Source organism: Cygnus olor, chromosome 7 (assembly GCF_009769625.2).
Source record: "Cygnus olor isolate bCygOlo1 chromosome 7, bCygOlo1.pri.v2, whole genome shotgun sequence".
NCBI classification, from domain to species: Eukaryota; Metazoa; Chordata; class Aves; order Anseriformes; family Anatidae; genus Cygnus; species Cygnus olor.
Genome location: NC_049175.1, coordinates 25939343 through 25957382, shown reverse-complemented (window position 1 = coordinate 25957382; position 18040 = coordinate 25939343). Strand labels below are relative to the sequence as shown.

General features: G+C 42.8%; 1 protein-coding gene across 4 annotated transcripts in view; it reads right to left on the bottom strand.

Annotated features, from left to right (window-relative positions):
- Positions 1–18040, bottom strand: part of SORCS3 (sortilin related VPS10 domain containing receptor 3) — a 379882-nt gene that overhangs the window by 104426 nt on the left and 257416 nt on the right. For all 4 annotated transcript variants that reach the window (XM_040563972.1, XM_040563973.1, XM_040563974.1 and 1 more), the window contains one exon: positions 3826–3899. In XM_040563972.1, coding sequence (XP_040419906.1) covers positions 3826–3899 — 74 coding nt within the window. The remainder of the gene's footprint in view (positions 1–3825; positions 3900–18040) is intronic.

Below are 18040 nucleotides of genomic sequence, written 5' to 3'. Positions count from 1 at the left end.
CACTCATCAAGGAAAAGAAATGCTCTCTGATCCTGGTCTTACCTAGAGGTTAACAAGGCAAAGGCAGCTTGAGTCACCCAAGAGGACATGGAAAAGCTGTGGCCCAGGAAAGTACTGAACAAGGCTCAGCAACGCACCATTAACCAATTGTCTTTCCCACCTGCTTAGTCCTGTTGTCCCACGGACAGAAGCAGCAAAGTAACTGAAGAACTCAAAGGACTTGAATTGTCCTTATCTGAACAGCAGCAGGATTAGTCAGTAGAGAACACACCATGTGTTTAACAGTCAAGGAAACTTCCCCAGCGTCCCTACAGTACGAAGTATTGACTGTATTTTTTTTTTATACCACTCCACACGTCAGCACAGGAGTCTAAGTTACAGTGAGAGAAAATGAGCCGGGCCCAGAGGCAACTGCAGAAATCTGTTTTAAATGAAAAGAACATTGAGTAGGTCTTTAACTGGAACCAGCACGGGTGCAAAGTTTGTTATCTTGAGTCATTTCATCGTGTGATGAGTGATCTGGGAATTTCTGCATCACATTAGCGTAAGCTCCTATTTCCAGCCTTAACAGGATCCTAAGTTATTAAAATCTCTGAGGCCAAGGCACGTGGGAACCAAATTTGGATGCCTGTACTCATATCAAGTAACACATTCTGTTCAAGTTCTGCCACTGCCATCGGTGGGTGTAGCTAACAAATGAATCACTACTACAGAAGTAGAGAACTCAATTTCTAGTTTTTATAGCTACAAATGGCCCAGATAAGAATCTCAGCACCAGCACAAATTTGAGCTGGATGCAGGAAGCGGTGAGAGATGTCCCACAAGCTGTGCTGCATGTGCTACCCATACGGGATGGGAACACAAAACTGCAACCCAGTGACTGGCACTGAAGTCTGGGACTAAGGAAAGAAGTTTAAAGTAAGAGCCAGGATAAAAAGCCACAGGGCAGTATTGCAACTTAGGACTTAGCTTTTGACCAGCAGGGAGCCATCTCAGGTGCAGCCTGACAGAACTACAGCAAAACGCATGGGGTGACTGCGTGTCCATGCCTACCAATGAGGTCTTGATCACTACACTGAGTGAAAATTCACATTCCAACTTCACCACTTCTGATGCAATTGTAATTTCCTCCTGGCCTTAAAGTCTCTGTATCTGAGCTCTCTCAGTGAAAGCATAATTATTTGGAAAGGTCTCAAAGAGAAAACTAAGACCTCTCGCTGTCAGGCTGGCTGATCGTGTGAACCAGGTGCGGATTTTGATTTTCACAGACCCATTCACGCAGTCTGAGAGATGAAAATCATGTTTGGAAGGAAAAAAACAGTAGACAGAGGCTGCCCTAGATAAGACCAGCTGCATTCGAATCAGAAGACTGTCCCATTTGATAGAGGAGGTTTACCTGAGCCACTGCTAAAAAACAACATAGAGCACCACGAATAAGCAACTCTGATTTTGGTATCTTCCTATCATTATTTCACCTTTCCTGGAAATTGTACTTAACAGGTTTGAGAATGTAGTATTTTATAGGATGATGGAGGCCACAGAGCAGTGGCTCTGAAACTTACAACTATATCTACTTTCTCCCTCTTCCATAGCCTAATAAATCATTAAATTTTAGAGGCTAAAGTGTTCTTCTTGCATTTCTTTTTCCATATACACCTTACAAGCCAGAGCTTGTAAGTCATCACAGTTTGCAGCTTTAAAAAAAAAGAAAGGAAAAAGGAAAGAAATCAGACAGCTCCAGGGAGTTATTATGTTCCAAAATTCCAACATTTCTGACCCTTGCACTACGAATTGGTTCAAATCTGTCTCACTCTGGGAAAAACCTAATTCACTCTCTTGGAAAGTTTATTGTCAATGGGATTCTACTGTTTCTGAGTGGAAAAAAGAATTCTAGATCTATGCCATATCAGTTTTAACTACAGAAGACTTTTATGTTTTTCTAAGAGAAAGAGATAATTGAAACAGATGCTTTATTCAACACGATGTTAAAAAGGAGCATTTAAACTATCCAGCCAAGAAGCGACTGCATGAAAAATGAGGTGATCTGTAGAAAATCTACCATTTTGGGTGTCTGATGGACAGAGACAAAAAGGAAATCTCCATTACATTAACCATTATTTACAAAAAAAAAAAAAAAAAAAAGGCATCACTCTTAGAAAGAGACTCTGTTTTGTTCCCAGGTCAGCTCAGCCCTTGCACATTATCTTCCAAGAAAGCCACTCTTCTAAGTTCATCTATGCTATTTGAGGGGTAGGGTACACCTATGCCATTGGAGATATGCCAGCTATTCTACTCCACAGAAGGATACACCTGGAGAGGGTTTACACTCACCTATGTCAAGTGCACCTAGGAAGGAAAGGTGAAATCAAAGGATTTCAGATGGCATGGTCAATCAACTACCTAGCACCAGAACCAGGAGAATACAATCGCTTTGCCTTCGCTATGGAAATGTGAAACAGTGACATGGTCAGACAAGCTCCTAGACCTTTGATATATTTTGCGTGTCTCTGTGGCTTATGAGCCTTACAGCTTCCTTCCCTAGATGTTCAAACATCTCCTTTCACTGGCCAAACTCCAAAGGCACAAAGAGGCAAAACTTCAGACTTGGTGCCAAAAAGCCATCTTTTAAATATGGGAGTCTAAAGCTGTTTAGAGAGATTTGCAGAAGAACCTAGACAATTTGAAAATCCTGTGAGGTATCTTCTTCCATTGCAAGGTAAGGAAATATTGCACGTTCAATCTGTAGACATTTTGGTCTGGGTTCCAGCCATTTTTAATGACACACCAGAACTTCCATGAGGATTTGACTCTAAAATACATACACCATGCTTCACAATCAGAAAACATTTGTTAAATCACTCAAGTCCTGTTCATTTTTGACCCTTCAAAATAAGGGCTTCTGGTTCCTTAATAGCAGCATCTTCTTGACCTGAAGGACAAGGCATTTCTTTATCTATTCATAGACAGTAACTATTCTGAAAATCAGGACTTCTACACAGACACACATTCACACACCATTATCTAGCATACAGTACAATGTTAAAACTGATTTAAGTCCCATATCCTAGACTGACCTACAGAAGAATGTCACTGGTTTTTCTTCTCTCTCTTAAGTCAGTTCTTGAGACTTCATCTGGTAGAAAAGTTTCCAAAGTAGCATCTGAAATGGAGGAGCCTGGAGACAGGAACTAAATTTATTAAATCTTCTGCTTTTAAGACATTCTCCCAGTTTTAGATACTGCCACTTGGGGAAGGAATGAAGTATAGTCACAAGGCAAATTTTCAGCAAACAGTTTGAACATCCTGGGCTCTCACCAGTTGGTAGGAATAATACTAGTTCCTCAGAGGGTGATTCAAAACAGAGCGAGTCATCCTTTCTCTGCAAGGTTTGCATAAGGAGACTGGTCAGAGTGGCTGGCTTTGTGCAAAGACTGTGTTGTAGTCTAAAGTAGCTCTCAGAAGGGTTGAAAAGGGGAAGGTCTAATGATCGTAGCTTTGCCAGTGAAGCACTGGGGCAGTTTTTCTGTGTTAGTGTAAGCAGCCATATAAAATAAAAAGAATAATAATAAAAAAGCAGGAGTTCTGCAATTACCAAGACCTGTACTCATCTGTGGAAGACAGCATCTGTTACTGGACAAGAAAGAGGTACAAACATGGAGACATTCAACTATAACACTGCAAGATATGGACTGAGCATACAACATTAAAAACAAGGGCATACTTAGTGTTCAGGGAAAAAAAAAAAAAAAAGATCCCATCAAGTTAGATACCCTTCTCCCTTCCATGATCTACCCAGAGCAAGCAAAGCCAGAGGGCAAAACTCACCAGTAAAACCTGTTTGGAGTGACCCGCTCGTGCATGAGTTGCCATTTTCTTCCGAAGTCCATGGAGCTGTACAGCTGAAAGACAGAGAGAAGTAGTATAAACTCTGAGCAAGAAGAGGAAGGGCTGCTGCTCCATAAAGGATCAAAATCAGTTCAGATTAAAGAATAGGAAAGGATTGTACTGCAGTTATCTATCAACCTCACTGCCAGGGATGGCTAATAAGGTAATCTCCTCCCCTCATATTTAACCCAGACTGAACTGAGACTCAAAAGCAGGTTGGCTCTTCCTAAACCTTTTCAAACATTGTTGTGCTTTCTCATTCCAGCTGTCAACACATTCACTTTGTCTGCCATATGACAAATCTGGCAATCCCCCTGACGTTTTTAGTTCAACAGGAAGCAGCTGACTGATGGCATGTAAATTCCTAACATTAGTTAGAATGAAAGGCAAATTAGATTAGTTAACATGGCTATGATGTGGTAGAGAGTGACTCCATACTCAAGGTCATGCTGTGATCTGTTTTTATGGCGAGGGTTGCATCTCTCTCCAGTGTACGAAGGAACATGAAATTGCTCCTAATTTACAGCTTCCATTTTCAGAACAAGGTCTAAATTTTCAGATAAGTCAGAAATCAATCTGCTCAGTAGTTAAACATTCAAGATAGTGAAGTAGATCTTGAAAGCCATATTTTCAATCTAATGATTGTTCTATGTTTTCTGGCTAGCAAATGGTGCAGCAGCCAAATTTCCACACAATTCCACACTGTCTCAGACACAGGTTCACTTGACATATTCTCTGCTGAATACTACAAACCTTGTCCTCCATACAGTTAATCACCACAATTGACTCACTCATAATCAGAGCATGTGTAAGTTCTTTTCCTACAACATTGAGCACGTTTAGTTTTTCAGAAATGAATCACACCTTCAGAAATAGCTACTCTGTTTTACAACTAGATCACAGAGAAAGAAATAGCAGGCAGTATTTTCAAGGGGATTTCAAATAAATTCCATCTGAAACAAATTCTGGGTTAATAAAACAAGGGTTGATTGTAGACTAAGGAGTTAGATAACAGAGCCAAGAACCTTATATTTTTGTAATACACAAACTTCAGGTCCTAAATGGGAAAATTTTAGCATCTGTGTAAAGGTTGTGCATTTGATTTGTAGTAACTGGATTTACAAATTGGAGACAGGTCCATGTTCAGATTAGAAGGGTTCACTACCTTGTGTACCATGGCACAGCTACGACGGATAGCTAAGCGTGGCTGGGAAGATAAACTCTATGTGCTTGCACTGAATATTAAAGTTTCCTGAATGGTCAGTATCTTTGACAACAAATATCCAGCAGACACATCAGAGCAAGACCACAGAACAATTTGCCAAAGGAGATGGAGAAGGGCTGTTTGAGCAGTGTCTGCACCCTGAGGCAGCTGATTAATTCTGTGTTTGCATGCAACTACAGAGCTAAACCACAGCATTGTATACCTAGCAAGAGGAAACTCAAAAACTGAAGTTCAGAACCTACCAAATATCTAATATGACTGACTGTGTATAGACAAAAGAATCAGTTCTCTGCATTTCTGTCAAGGGGAAAGTGAATTTCTGCCACTAACAGCTCAAGCTGACAGTGAATAAAGCACATCGGGAAGAAGAGATAGGAGCAGGCATTTGCCAGTCTTATCAAAATGGGCTCCACTTATGTAGATTTCATTTCAGCCAACATCACTGAGCTTACGGTAAGAATTATTAGGAAAGATTTTCTGCCCGGTGTTCTTTAGAAGATCAGACATGATCTGAATATTCCTATCTGGCCTTATTTCTTTGGCACTGTCACTAGATAAGATAATCTACAGCACGATAAAACTACATTATCTGGACCTCCTCTGCTTTTCTGGTCACCTATTACAGTGATAGCCTACCAAAAAAGCCAGTAGAGAAACCTCTGCCGCAGAAAGAATTATCTTTAGATACAAAATAAAGTACTGCATCGTTACCATTACTACTGCTACTACTATTATTATCAGAACTAGGAAGATAAAAATGCTTATCCAATTCAAGGATGGGCTTACAAATTTGACATAAATATTCAGATAACAGCTTTCTGAGGGGACATCCTGTTTAACACTGTTCTTAAAGACAACGATTGAAAATCCAGTCCAGGAGTCAAAATTCTGCAGTGCTACAGCTCTGCCTTAGTATTAGCCCGGTGTCTGCCAGGAATATTCCTCGAGTCATTTGACATGGTTTTACACATACGGGGACTTCTGCATAGACTCTGTCGTATGGGTCACATGAAATAACTCGTCTATCCTTTTCCTGACTGGATGTACAATTTGCAGACTGATCCACGGTGCTGTACAAATCTTGGGCTCCAGGCATCTTGGCCTCAATAACTCCTGTTCACAAGCGAGTGGGACTAGTATCCTTATTGTATTCTGCAGCAGATTAACCATTCTCACCACGAGAGCAAAGGATTAGCAAACTATATTCATTTCCTTAGATTCTCTTTTATCTTTTGCCTCTAGCATTTCTTTTTCTTTTGCAGCTCCATAACAGCGGTAGCTACAGATAGCTCAGTGGCATGAAGCACAATCTCTTTCTAGCTACTCATCTCTCCCACCGTGTCTCATTCAGGGAACATCGTTCTCTCTATCAAGTTAAAAATCAGAGACCATCTACTGAGTATTTTTTCCATCTTCTTTCTATTAAATCTCAGCCTGACTGATGGTAGAAGGATTAAACTGAACTTGCAGCCTTTAGGTGATTTCAGATGGAGAGATAAGGAGACACTATTTGTTAAGTGAGGTAAGCAGCGAAGAGTGCAGCCGCCTCGCCAGCAGCTCCGGCCCAGGACTGCTCCTGCTGGCTGCTGTGGCCCAGCCCAGCGCTTGGGGACTGGGGCTCCCTGCCCAGGCCAGGGGACATGGCTACTGCTTTCCCCTTTCCAGGTCCAACCTGTAGGAAAACTGAGCAAGTATCCCAGAGACACATGGACACACACAGACAGGACATTGACGTGACCAGCCACAAAGGCTGCCCCAGCCAAGGGCTGCCTCCAACAGCACGTACACACACTGAGCTCACATAAAACAGACACAGACAGCCGAGCCCCCTTCCTCCTTTCTGGCTGTTAGTGACAGAAGTTGGCTGGTGCAGGCATGCACACGGCTCTCTTTAGGTTCACAAGCACACACACAAACGTGGATCTTTCAAACACCTGGCATGGCCCATCTGTCCATCCAGCACCCGCCCAGATCCTGGACCCTTTACGCACTTCATGGGTCGCCTACTCACCGGCTGGTCCAGCCTGAAGTTTGTTAGCAAATACACACACACCCCACATGGCGCCTGTAGTTTCATAGCCCGCCCATTAGTGTGACAGGGAGGTTTGTTTCTCGTCATCGTCTCCATTTTGCTTTGTCAGGCCTGTGTCTCAGCATTTTGCTTATTGTTCCCCCTTCCTTATTTCTTATCATCCTGATCCAGAAATCCTCCCTCAGACAACCTCGCTCAAATCAGCGTTCCCACATCCATCTCTTTCCTGATCAGGTTTGGTTCCCATCACTGCCTCCCTTACTCATTATCTGTTTGTGGTCTTGGAAAAGGTCCTCTACCAGACACTGCTAAAGGAGCAGACACTATCTCATGTACTCTTACACTATTAATTCAAAGAACTTACATTTTTTTATTCACCCATTTACTCTAGGCATCCACTTCAAATTTTAACCAGATGAATCTTAAGGCGTATGACAACAAATTCTTGAAAGGTCTCCCTGGCCCAGTTCACTTGCACAGTGCTATTTACAGATGTAAAAGTTAACATTGAATTAGTAAACAGAAGACAAAAATGAAGACTTTTCTGGTGTGCGTTAAAATTTGTCATATATGTGCTTTGCCTTCATGGGAGAAGAGATATTTTTTAGATGAGACAACAAATTCAGCGGCAAGTACAGCAGATTTCAATAGAGATTAATTTGACCTAAGGCTGAATACCAAGTGATGGAAGGAAATGAGGTTTGTATGGTGCCAAGATTTTCCTTTTTTAAAGCTCTGGCCTGGCTATTTAGTGACAAATAATGTTTGGCATTTCCACCTCCCAGAGCATTCCAACACATCAGCTCACAAGACAGATGGATTTCAGTGTACCATGAGGATGTACCATGAGTGCATGCCCTTTTTGCAGCAGCCACCTTCTGTTATTTGACCTGCTCTGATGAATGGAAAATTAAGTCCATTACAGGTCGTAATGTTTGTATGGGCCAGTCCTCAGTGAAACCTAGTTCTTATGCCTTGACACAGCTGAAGAGTGGCATGCAGAGGCCTTGACTAAGGAGCAAATCAGAAGCAGAACCCAAAACAGAAGGATGAAGTCCTGGCCTGTTACAAGGGTGACAAAACAGTTAACACAAAAATAAACTCAGCCTCGTACATCTACCACAGAGGCACCTCAGTAAAATCCACCACAGCACTCAGCCAAACCCCAGCAACCCCTAAATCAATTTGAACAGACCACTGCCAGAAACATCCTGAAAGCTGAGGTACTTTGGCAAAAAAATGCAAGATGCTCCAACTCCCCACTGAGCCCACGCATCTGAGTGAGGCTTATTAATCTCATTTACCCTCGCAGCAGACTACAGCTTTTTTATTGCTGTTTTGTTTTTTTATGAGGCATAACCCTAGAATTTCTGCTTGCCTGCAGACAGGCTTATGACAATGCAACGGGAAAGATGGGATTTATAAAGGTGAAGGGGTCGGCACTGCATGACAAATAAATATACCTCTTAATGTGCTCTCAGGCATGATGAAACACCAAAAATATTACCCTAAACATGTCATCCTGGCCACACTAGCAGGACCCAAGAGCAGGATCAAAGACCTGCTCTGTTTTTGCACCTGGCTTTCAGTTCACCTCAGCTCAGCAGTACAGGCACAGCCTTTGGGAAGGGGTGCTGAGCACTGGGGAAAAATTTACTCATGCACTGGAGCCTAGTTAGACCTAATGTTAAAAAAAGGCCATATATCGGGAAGGTAAATAGCAAATGTTTATTCAAACAGCATCACAATGTTCTACACTCAAGGATTGTAGCACCAGACATATCACATCCACCAACACAGTCCTGTGTGTTACCAAGAACAGACAGACTGTATGAGGAAAGACCTTGGCAGCCCAAGTGATATACAACTTTATTTCACCACAGGCCAGAACCTTAACTCACGCTTGTCTTGCTCAGCACAACACTGAATCATAAGGATATTACATATCACAGGCAGACTCCTTCTTCAAACTCCAGTAACGCTTGCAACATTTTATTTAACACAGGGATTTTTTCTGAGATAAGTAGAAAACCCCTTTAAAGGGGGCTTTATCCCTGATATCACATTCTAGGCCATGAACATGTACAACGAGCCAGAAACTGTCAAAACAACTAGGCTGGATACACAGACACATGCACACAGAGCTGCATATGAAAAATGCCTCCATGCTCTTTTGGTTCTCCAGTACGAGCTCTCAGGATGACGCATGGCTTGTTTGGATGACCTTGTTTGGGGCTGGGATCATTTGTTTGGGGTGTTTTGTTTATTTTCTCAGTGAGAGCTAGAAAGAAAAGAAAAAAGATTTTGCTCAAGTCCGGCTTCTCAGAACTGGAGGAATGTGAAAAACTGCCCATCTTAAACTCCGCTTATGGAGAGAATGGAAAAGAGTGAGCAATGAAAGAAAAGCCTGGGAACAACAGGAGTAGATTCAGCCCCCAGTGTTAGTCATCCATATCCTTGTTAACAAGGAGCCCGTCACCAAGGCAAGAAACAGACACTTCTAAAGCTCAATTCCCATACTAAAATACACTTCTAAAATTATTACTTACGCCTTAGAAGGCTCCATTTCTCTCTACAGACACTAAAAAGTCCACAGTGACTGGTGCAGAAGGAGGCACCCCCACTGCAGATTTCACATTAGGCAACCTGTTCCCACACTGACTTGCCTGCTCCTCATGGGGGAAGCAGGAAAAGACTGAAGACTCAGCTGGAGTTAGAGAAGGATCAGCATACAGTAGGCTGGGTACACTCTACTGCAGCAAGAGCAGTCCTGAAGATGTCATGTCTACTGCTTCTCCATCTATACTACAAACTAAAGAAATTCAGAGAACTTTGGTACTGATATGCTTTCTTGCCCAAACACAGAAGAATTACAGCCTCAGGAACATATATAGCCTGTACCCAAATAAAATCAGATGCTTTGTTCCTAGGAAGTCAGGACTATTGGCCGGAGCAAACATCTGGAAAGAATCTCCATAGTTTCCTGTCTGCCAGCCAACCATGAGTGCATTTGGAGCTTCCAAATGATGGTGGCAGATAAAGAGAGCAAGAACAGCTGGACTCTGTGCACTTATAGGAATAATTCATTTACCACACAAAATTACACTTCACCCTAGACAATACATCCAGCTGATGATGGAAAGATGTGTTCATATTAATCCAGCAGGGTGAGGGTCAGCCTGGGGGTAATTACTGGGCGACAGCTGACACATGATGGAAGAGGAGGGGCAGAATAGCCAGGCCTGCCATGTTGTCAGAAGATCACGATCCCGAGCAGTAACTTGGATTGCTTACATGAAAAGATGGCTCTGATCCCAGCACAGCACAAAAGCAAAGTAACACCTTCTCAGCCAGAGCTGGTGGGAAATATCTACAGAATGTGTGGAGGGTTCCTGCCAAAAAATCAAACTGGGACAGAAGAAAAATAAAATCAGGTCAACGCTTCTGTAGGAAATTGGACTGCATGCAAGCAATCTGCAAAGAGTATATCTCAGAAAAGCAAGTCTGTTGCAGGGTCTTAAATTCTCTCACTCGGGAAAAGACCACAATCACTGAAAAAAATTTAGAGGCACGGAAACTGAGAAAAAGTTGTAAACCACTCAGAAAATTGCAAGATGTGTTTTCTATCTACAGTTCTGTGTTACAAATGAAGTTACAAAAGGGGAAGAAGGCGCTATCGTTAATACATCAAAAAGTTTATTCCTAGAAGGAAAATGAGCTTTCTGCAGGAAAAACTCACAATACTTTTCAGCCTTCAGAATATGGAACAGAGAAGTCACGTCTAAAAACTGACAGAGATGACCCACCACGTGAAGCAAGATAGCTGTATACAATAAGCTCAAACTGCAGTGAAAATATTTCAGGAGATGACATCAAGCTTCTTCTAAAGACAGACTGAGCACTTGGGTACTGCAAGAGAAAATTCAAAATATCTTGGAACAGTATTCTGTAGAGGATAGATGGATGTCTCCCACTTCTTTCACTGCAAAGGAAGATCTTTTTTCACACCTAAAATTGGACATAGGAAGGGACTAATACAGTTGCCCTTACTTAACAAAAATAAATAAATAAAGCAAAGGAGTCTGTACTGTTGTAGATAACTGCTCCAAGCAATTGAAAAGATAGAAAAAATAATTGCATTTCTTACTGTTTTTTTTCATTTGTCTCCAAAATAACACCTATCGCTACTCAGCCAAAATGTTCTCTTCTTTTCTGTTTCGTTGTTTCACCACTGGGAACTGGTGTCTTTTTCCTTCAGTTCCAGCCAAATCCCTGAGACTTTACAACTCCTCATTCATGCAAACAGAATCACAGAATCGTTTAGATTGCGAAAGACCTTCAAGATCAAGTCCAACCACCCACCTAACGCTACAATTCCACCATGAAACCCTGTCCCTAAGCACCACATCCACACATCTCTTAAATACCTCGGGGGCGGAGGGGAGGGGAGGGGGGGGGGGGGGGGGGGAGTCCACCACCTCCCTGGGCAGCCTGTTCCAAGACCTAACCACTCTTTCTGTGAACAAATTCTTCCTGATGTGCAACCTAAACCTCTCCTGATGCAACTTGAGGCCATTGCCTTGCATCCTATCACTTGTCACCGGAGAAAAGAGACCAACACCCTCCTCGCTGTAACTTCCTTTCTGGCAGCTGAAGAGAGCAATGAGGTCTCCCCTCAGCCTCCTTTTCTGCAGACTAACCAGCCCCAATTTCTTCACCTGCCCCTCACGTGTCTTGCTTTCTAGTCTCATCACCAGCTTTGTTGCCCTTCTTTACACATATTCGAGCTACTCGATGCTCTTGTAGCAAGGTACCCAAAACTTAACACAGTACTCAAGCGTGGTCTCACCAGAGCCGAGTACAGGAGGACAATCACTTCCCTAGTCCTGCTGCCCAGACAATTTCTGATACAAGCCAGGATGCCATTGGCCTTCTCGGCCACCTGGGCACGCTGCCATCTCATGTTCAGCCAGCTGTCAAACAGCGCTCCCAGGTCCTTTTCTGCATAGCAGGTTTCCAGCTGTTCTTCCCCAAGCCTATAAGGCTGCACGTTAAGACCCAAGTGCAGGTATTAGCCTTGCTGAATGTCAGCACCAGTTGGACATGGGCCATCAATCTAGACTATCCAGATCCCTCTGCAGTGTTTTGCTACCCTCAAGAAGATCAGTACTTCCACCCAGCTTAGTGTCATCTGCAAACTTACCAAGGGTGTACTCAATCACCTCATCAATATCACTGATAAAGACATTAAACAGAACTAACCCCAAAACAGTCATCAAATTCCTAAGGAATTCAAGTGGGGTTAGTAAACTCCCAAATAGCGAAGAGAGGTCCAAAGACTTCCACCCAGTACCCACAACACACAGTCCATTTTCCCTCATTTATTTTTTTATTTGAGATGTTGCAAAATTGTTGTTTTCCTTCTCACAGCCCCGCACGCTAAGTCTCCTTGCAGAGACACCCTACAACAACCGTGCAGCCAGCAGTTGCAGTCAGACCCTGACGCACTGTGCCTTTGGGATAAGAGCGGAGTGAGAAGCCTCACCAGAGCAGAGCACCAAAAGAAAGATGACAAACAGAAATAATTGCATAAGAAAAAAGACACGATAGATTTGGTGTAACATTAAAGACAGCACACGGTGCAATAGAAATATGCCCTATTTCAGCTTCCACCTTACCTTCCCCTCCCATGTTTCATCCCTCCTTTTCTGGGAACAGCAGAACTCAGTTCTAAATTATGCATCAGCTGAGTGACTGAAGACAGGTCAGGAGCAACCCTTGCCATGGAAGGGGCTTTATTGCTCACAGTAGGAAAGGCTGCATTCAAGGAAAGACTTGGGACATCTGATTCCTCTATTTCACCACTCCCCTCAGACCAAGTTTTTTTATTAGGTTCCTCTGGTGTGTCAAGCAATAACCATAATGAGACACAAAGGCTAATGCAACATTCAAGCTGATGACCAATTCAAAAATAACAATACCATCTCTGCTCGTTCCTTTCACCACCTCCCAGGGAAATACCTGTCCTCATCACCTTGCTTTGCTTGGGCTGCAAAAGAATCAAGATTTAAAGCTTGGAAGTTCTTCTGGACCTTCAAAGAAGGTAAGGGAGGGCTCTTGCCACAAGCTGCTAGAAATCATAATTCTGGTAAGGCATCCTTGACAGCTTCACACTAAAGAACTGACAAAATAAATCCTGCTTCCTGAGCACAAAGATTCATGTAACAGCTGCTGGAGCTGAGTTTAAGAGCAAGTCTACCAGCACCATATTTATGGACTTAGTTTACACAGAGCTGTATAAACTAGTAATTGTAATGAAAACAAATGGACCAGTTTGTGTCTATGCTTTGATTTCTTTTGCAGGTGATTAAGGGCTGCATGAAGAGATCTCATTACAGCCTAAGGCTCCTCTCTAGCACAGTACAACCAGATCGTCTCAGGCATGGAAAAAGAACGTCCACAGAATGGTGCATGCCCAAGACCCACTAGAGCTGCTCATTTTGCTACAGATGTTGTACAGTAGAAGGCCCACTAGAAACAGATCATTTTGATGAGAAACTGGGCTAGACAGAAATTAAATACTAAACACATTTCTATCATCTGTCACATACAGGCAAAAAAAAAAAAAAGTATCAGAAGAAAGGAAGTTTTCTTCATGCTTTAAAATTTATTACTAAAATATTTCACATGCTGGCTGGCAGAAGTGGGTCTTCAGGCAAAAACTCAGACTACACTCCACCATTATAAAAAAACTGGTCAGGGATCTTCTGTGCAAACCTCCAAAACTTTGAAAATATTTAACTTCACATTGTAATTTATAAAGCATTTTGTTTATAAAGCAACCAGATAAGGACCGATGTCTCATTTCATGGTTTTACAGTTAAAAGTAAAAAAAAAAAAAAAAAAAAAAAACCTTCAACCTGATTTGTCTGCTCACAGCAGTTGAGTTTGCTTAAACCAGATGCTCAAAGCAAGAGTTGCCTCTATCCGCTTCTCTACTTCACTACCAGGAAAAAGCAGAAAGTGGATTACGCTGGTGAAAAAAATGTCCCCTCAGAAACTTTCATATTTCAATTTCTCTTAAGCCTCACTAGTACCAAGTATACTCCGCCAAAAAATTGCCACTTTTGCTGAGATCACATCGTATCTTTTCCTTTTCCACTGCGTGACCGATTTGTAGTAGAACAAGGAATCCAGATACAGCTGCAACAGGAGCAGTGACGTAAGTGAGCATCACTAGACATTAAAGCGTGTTTCAATCCTGGGTGAAAAACAGGCTTTCTTTGCCCTACTTTCTCTCCTGCTCCCCGAAATGCTGGACTTTTACAGAACCAAGATGAAAAGCATTACGTTCAGATTTTTTGTCTTTAAGGGTGAAAAAACGTGTTTGTTTTGGTCAAAGCACATTTCGATCATTTCTAAATAATTTAGTTTTAACGACTTGCGGAAGGTACTATAAACAGAAATGGCATTTTGAAAGAAAGCTGGCTTTGACTGCTTTTTTTATTCTTTACTTCCTGCCATTTTAACCACTGCAAAATTAGATCTAGAGTCTGGGTGAGGGAGGGCTAAAGTTGAGCAACGTTTTGCCACCAATCCCTTTGTGACTAAAGTTTAGTTAATAAGCCTTAGTGAAAACTAAAGGTATTAAAGGGGGAATGAAAAAAACAAAACAAAACAAAAAAAAAGTGAAACTAAAATAAATAACTAAATAAAAACCCTCCAGCATCTGCGAATGGAGAGAGACATAACAGATGGGGCGAGCAAAGTGTGGTGCATGTGGACATAATTTCCCACACCAGTGAAGCAGAGCAGAGAGTGAGACTGAACAGAGGAAGGGTCAGGGATGCAGGGGATGATACTGGAGCTGTGAAGAGAACAGAATGGGATGGAGGTGGCAGAGCTGCCTTCTGCTATACCAGGGTCTACAAACAAGGTGCACCAGGGGATACCTTTACTAGTATTTCCTCCACTGGCATCCAATAGGCTCAGCCAGAGGCTGAGGACGGTGGCAGGCTTCTGTTCTTTAGCTGCTGCTTCAGGATTGGATCTTTTACAGTGACAAAAGCTTAAATCAGCTCTAACGGCTGCTGACTTTTCTCCCTCCAAGGCAGCCTTGTCCCTTTGAAGCCCAGCTTCTTCTCAGCTTAAAAAAAATCATCAGGCAGTTTTTGGTGTGAGGTCTGTGCTAACTAGATCCACCAGCTGCATGGGTGCATCCAAGGGGGCCGTGCAGCTCCACCACGTGCCAGGGAGCTCTGTGCTCTCCCACCCCCAACAGGAACATCTTGCTTGTTCCTGGGGAATCCACAGTGCACCTCTTTAGAAGCCCCTCTTTGCGCTTGTTCACTGCTTGTACTCCAAAAGTTTAACAATAAGGGGAAATAAATGGGAACCACATGTCTAATGGGAAGATTTTTCATTTGAATGTGCTTTATTGTGTGATATATGCCTTTAATTAAACTGCAAGCGTATGGGTACATTTGTTGCTATTACAGACCCATCTTTCATGTTTATTGAACATAATACTACTGTGGGTAAAGCAGTTGAGGCTCAGACATTAGCCAGAGTGGGACATAAAACTACAATCACATGCTTGGTTCTTCCTCCCCTCCTTCCTTTACAACCCCTGTGGCACGGTCCGTAGAATAACCTCCATATTATGGGGATCAAGGTTTAATGGAAAGGTCGGTTAGACAGAGTTTTTTTTGTGTGTGTGGGTGGGGGATTGGTTGTTTCATTTCTCCAGATTAGTGAAATGGATTTCACACCACCAAAACACTCCAAATTCATAAGATTTTTCTGAGTTATTTCTTTAAGTGGAAAAAACAACATTTCTGAAAGTTTAGACATGGCCATTAAAGAAAAGGGTTCAGGATGGAATTTTATTCTGAGATATAACTGTTGTTCATGTAAAAAAAATCACATGGCTTAAAAGAAAGAAATATTAATCTGGGCTCAATCAGAAAGTGTCATTTTGACAAAATTAAAGCAACGCATTTTGCTCCGGGTTAAACTGCACGTAATTTAACACACACACCCAAGTCAGCTTCAGTTTTGCATTCATCAGCATTTTCACAGGCCAGGGAGATCACTCAAGACAGCTGTCAAGTTATGCAGCCCACCACCCTGCAGACACTGAGCTGAAATGCACCTGACACTATCCAGCACACATCATGGAAATGAGTTTAAAAAAAGCAACAAAAAAACACCCCCCTCTCCTAGCCGAGGCCATCTTGCCCTTGGCAGCAATCCCACAGCACAGCAAGTAAAATTGCTCCCACTCGGGAGCCCCAGTAAATCCTGCTCTGATCCCACCTTTCTCTGAGGCCAGACACCACTGCAGCCTCCCTGCAAGCACATGCGATAACCAAAGCTGTGAGGCTCGAGGGGTTTGCTCTGCTCAGTGCCATTAGCACATCAGCCCAGATATGTGTCTGCAACAGCTCAGCGCTCCGCTCTCCTTGGCATGGGTTTCACTCGGGCTGATGCAGAAATGCATACACCGAGAAATGCATCACAAGCACAGGTGCCAGACGACTTGGAGGGAAGTCAGAGAGAGATAATAAAGAGGTGACCTGAGGAGATGGATTCCAGGAGCTGAATGTACAGAATTTCTCCAGGGATTGTAAAAAGGAAGCGCAGAACTGCTGCCTACATGTATGATAATGGGATAACACCAAACAAATGGGAAGCTTTGAAGGGATTTAAACTGGATGACTCACAAAAAGATGTAAAATGAAGAGGTGAGTACAAAGAACAGGCTGGCACGGGTGAGAAGGCAGAGACAGACACTTCTAATCCTTAGAAAACAGAGCTAGATAGAATTCCTGGGATTGCAAATACTAATTTTTATTAATTTCCTTTCCACTTTACTGCTTCTTCTAACAGCAACACAGTCCGCAAAGGGGCCAAAGAGTCATGCTCTCCCCGCTCTGTCTGTCAGATCCATAAGGCAGGAAGGATGGCACACCTGGCATCTCACTGCATTCACTCCAGCTGTGCTCCAGCTGGGCCTTGCAGCAGGCATCTCCAGGCTGCCACAGCACACCAGGCTACCTTTGGGTCATGGATATGCCCCAGATGCAATCCAGAAAGGTTTCTGGGAAGCCACAATGGATGAATGGGCACTGCTTAGGAGGTGTGCAGGTCCTGCACTAGGAAGAATCCCTTTCTGGATAATTCTGGTCCCCCACACACAGCCTGAATGCTCTACGCTGCCTGGGACCAAGGCCATGTACTGGACCAAACCATCACAGACCAAGGCCCACCACAGTCAAAGGGAGTCTTGTGCTTCCCAAAAGTGAACACAGATGTTCCCTATAGGATAACTGTGACTGTGAAATAACTTGTATAAGTAAAAGAGATTATAAAAACAAAGTAGTAAACTTCAGCTTCTGGTAGTACTGAAGGTGCAGCAGCTTTATGCCAGCAAATACTATCTCCTACTCAAACGTCCTAGCTCTTGTACCATCTTCTACAATTCCTTCCTCCAGGCCATCTTCATTACCTCACTCTTGTCATATCCACTCCTACAATAAATCAAGAGAACTAAACCTTAATATGAAATGGCCCATAAGTCTTGATTCATTGAATGCCTCAAGTGCCAAAGCAAACTTGCTTCTAGGAGCTTGAACATATCACATAATAAAGAAACTCAGTTCCTCTCAACGTCACCCTCCTTCTCCCCAGTCAGCTCTGGTCTCTGCCAGGTATTCAGCAAGCTCGAAGAGATTCTCCAGTGCTGCTCTTACTGTAACACTCTAAAAATCCTAGGGAGGAATTCAGTTCAGCTCTAGCTAGTCACATTTCTCAGTGGCTAGATCCCCTCGCAAGCCATGCATTGCCAGCAGACAGCTATGGAAGGTAAAAGCAGAGCCTGCTTACAAAAGCACCTC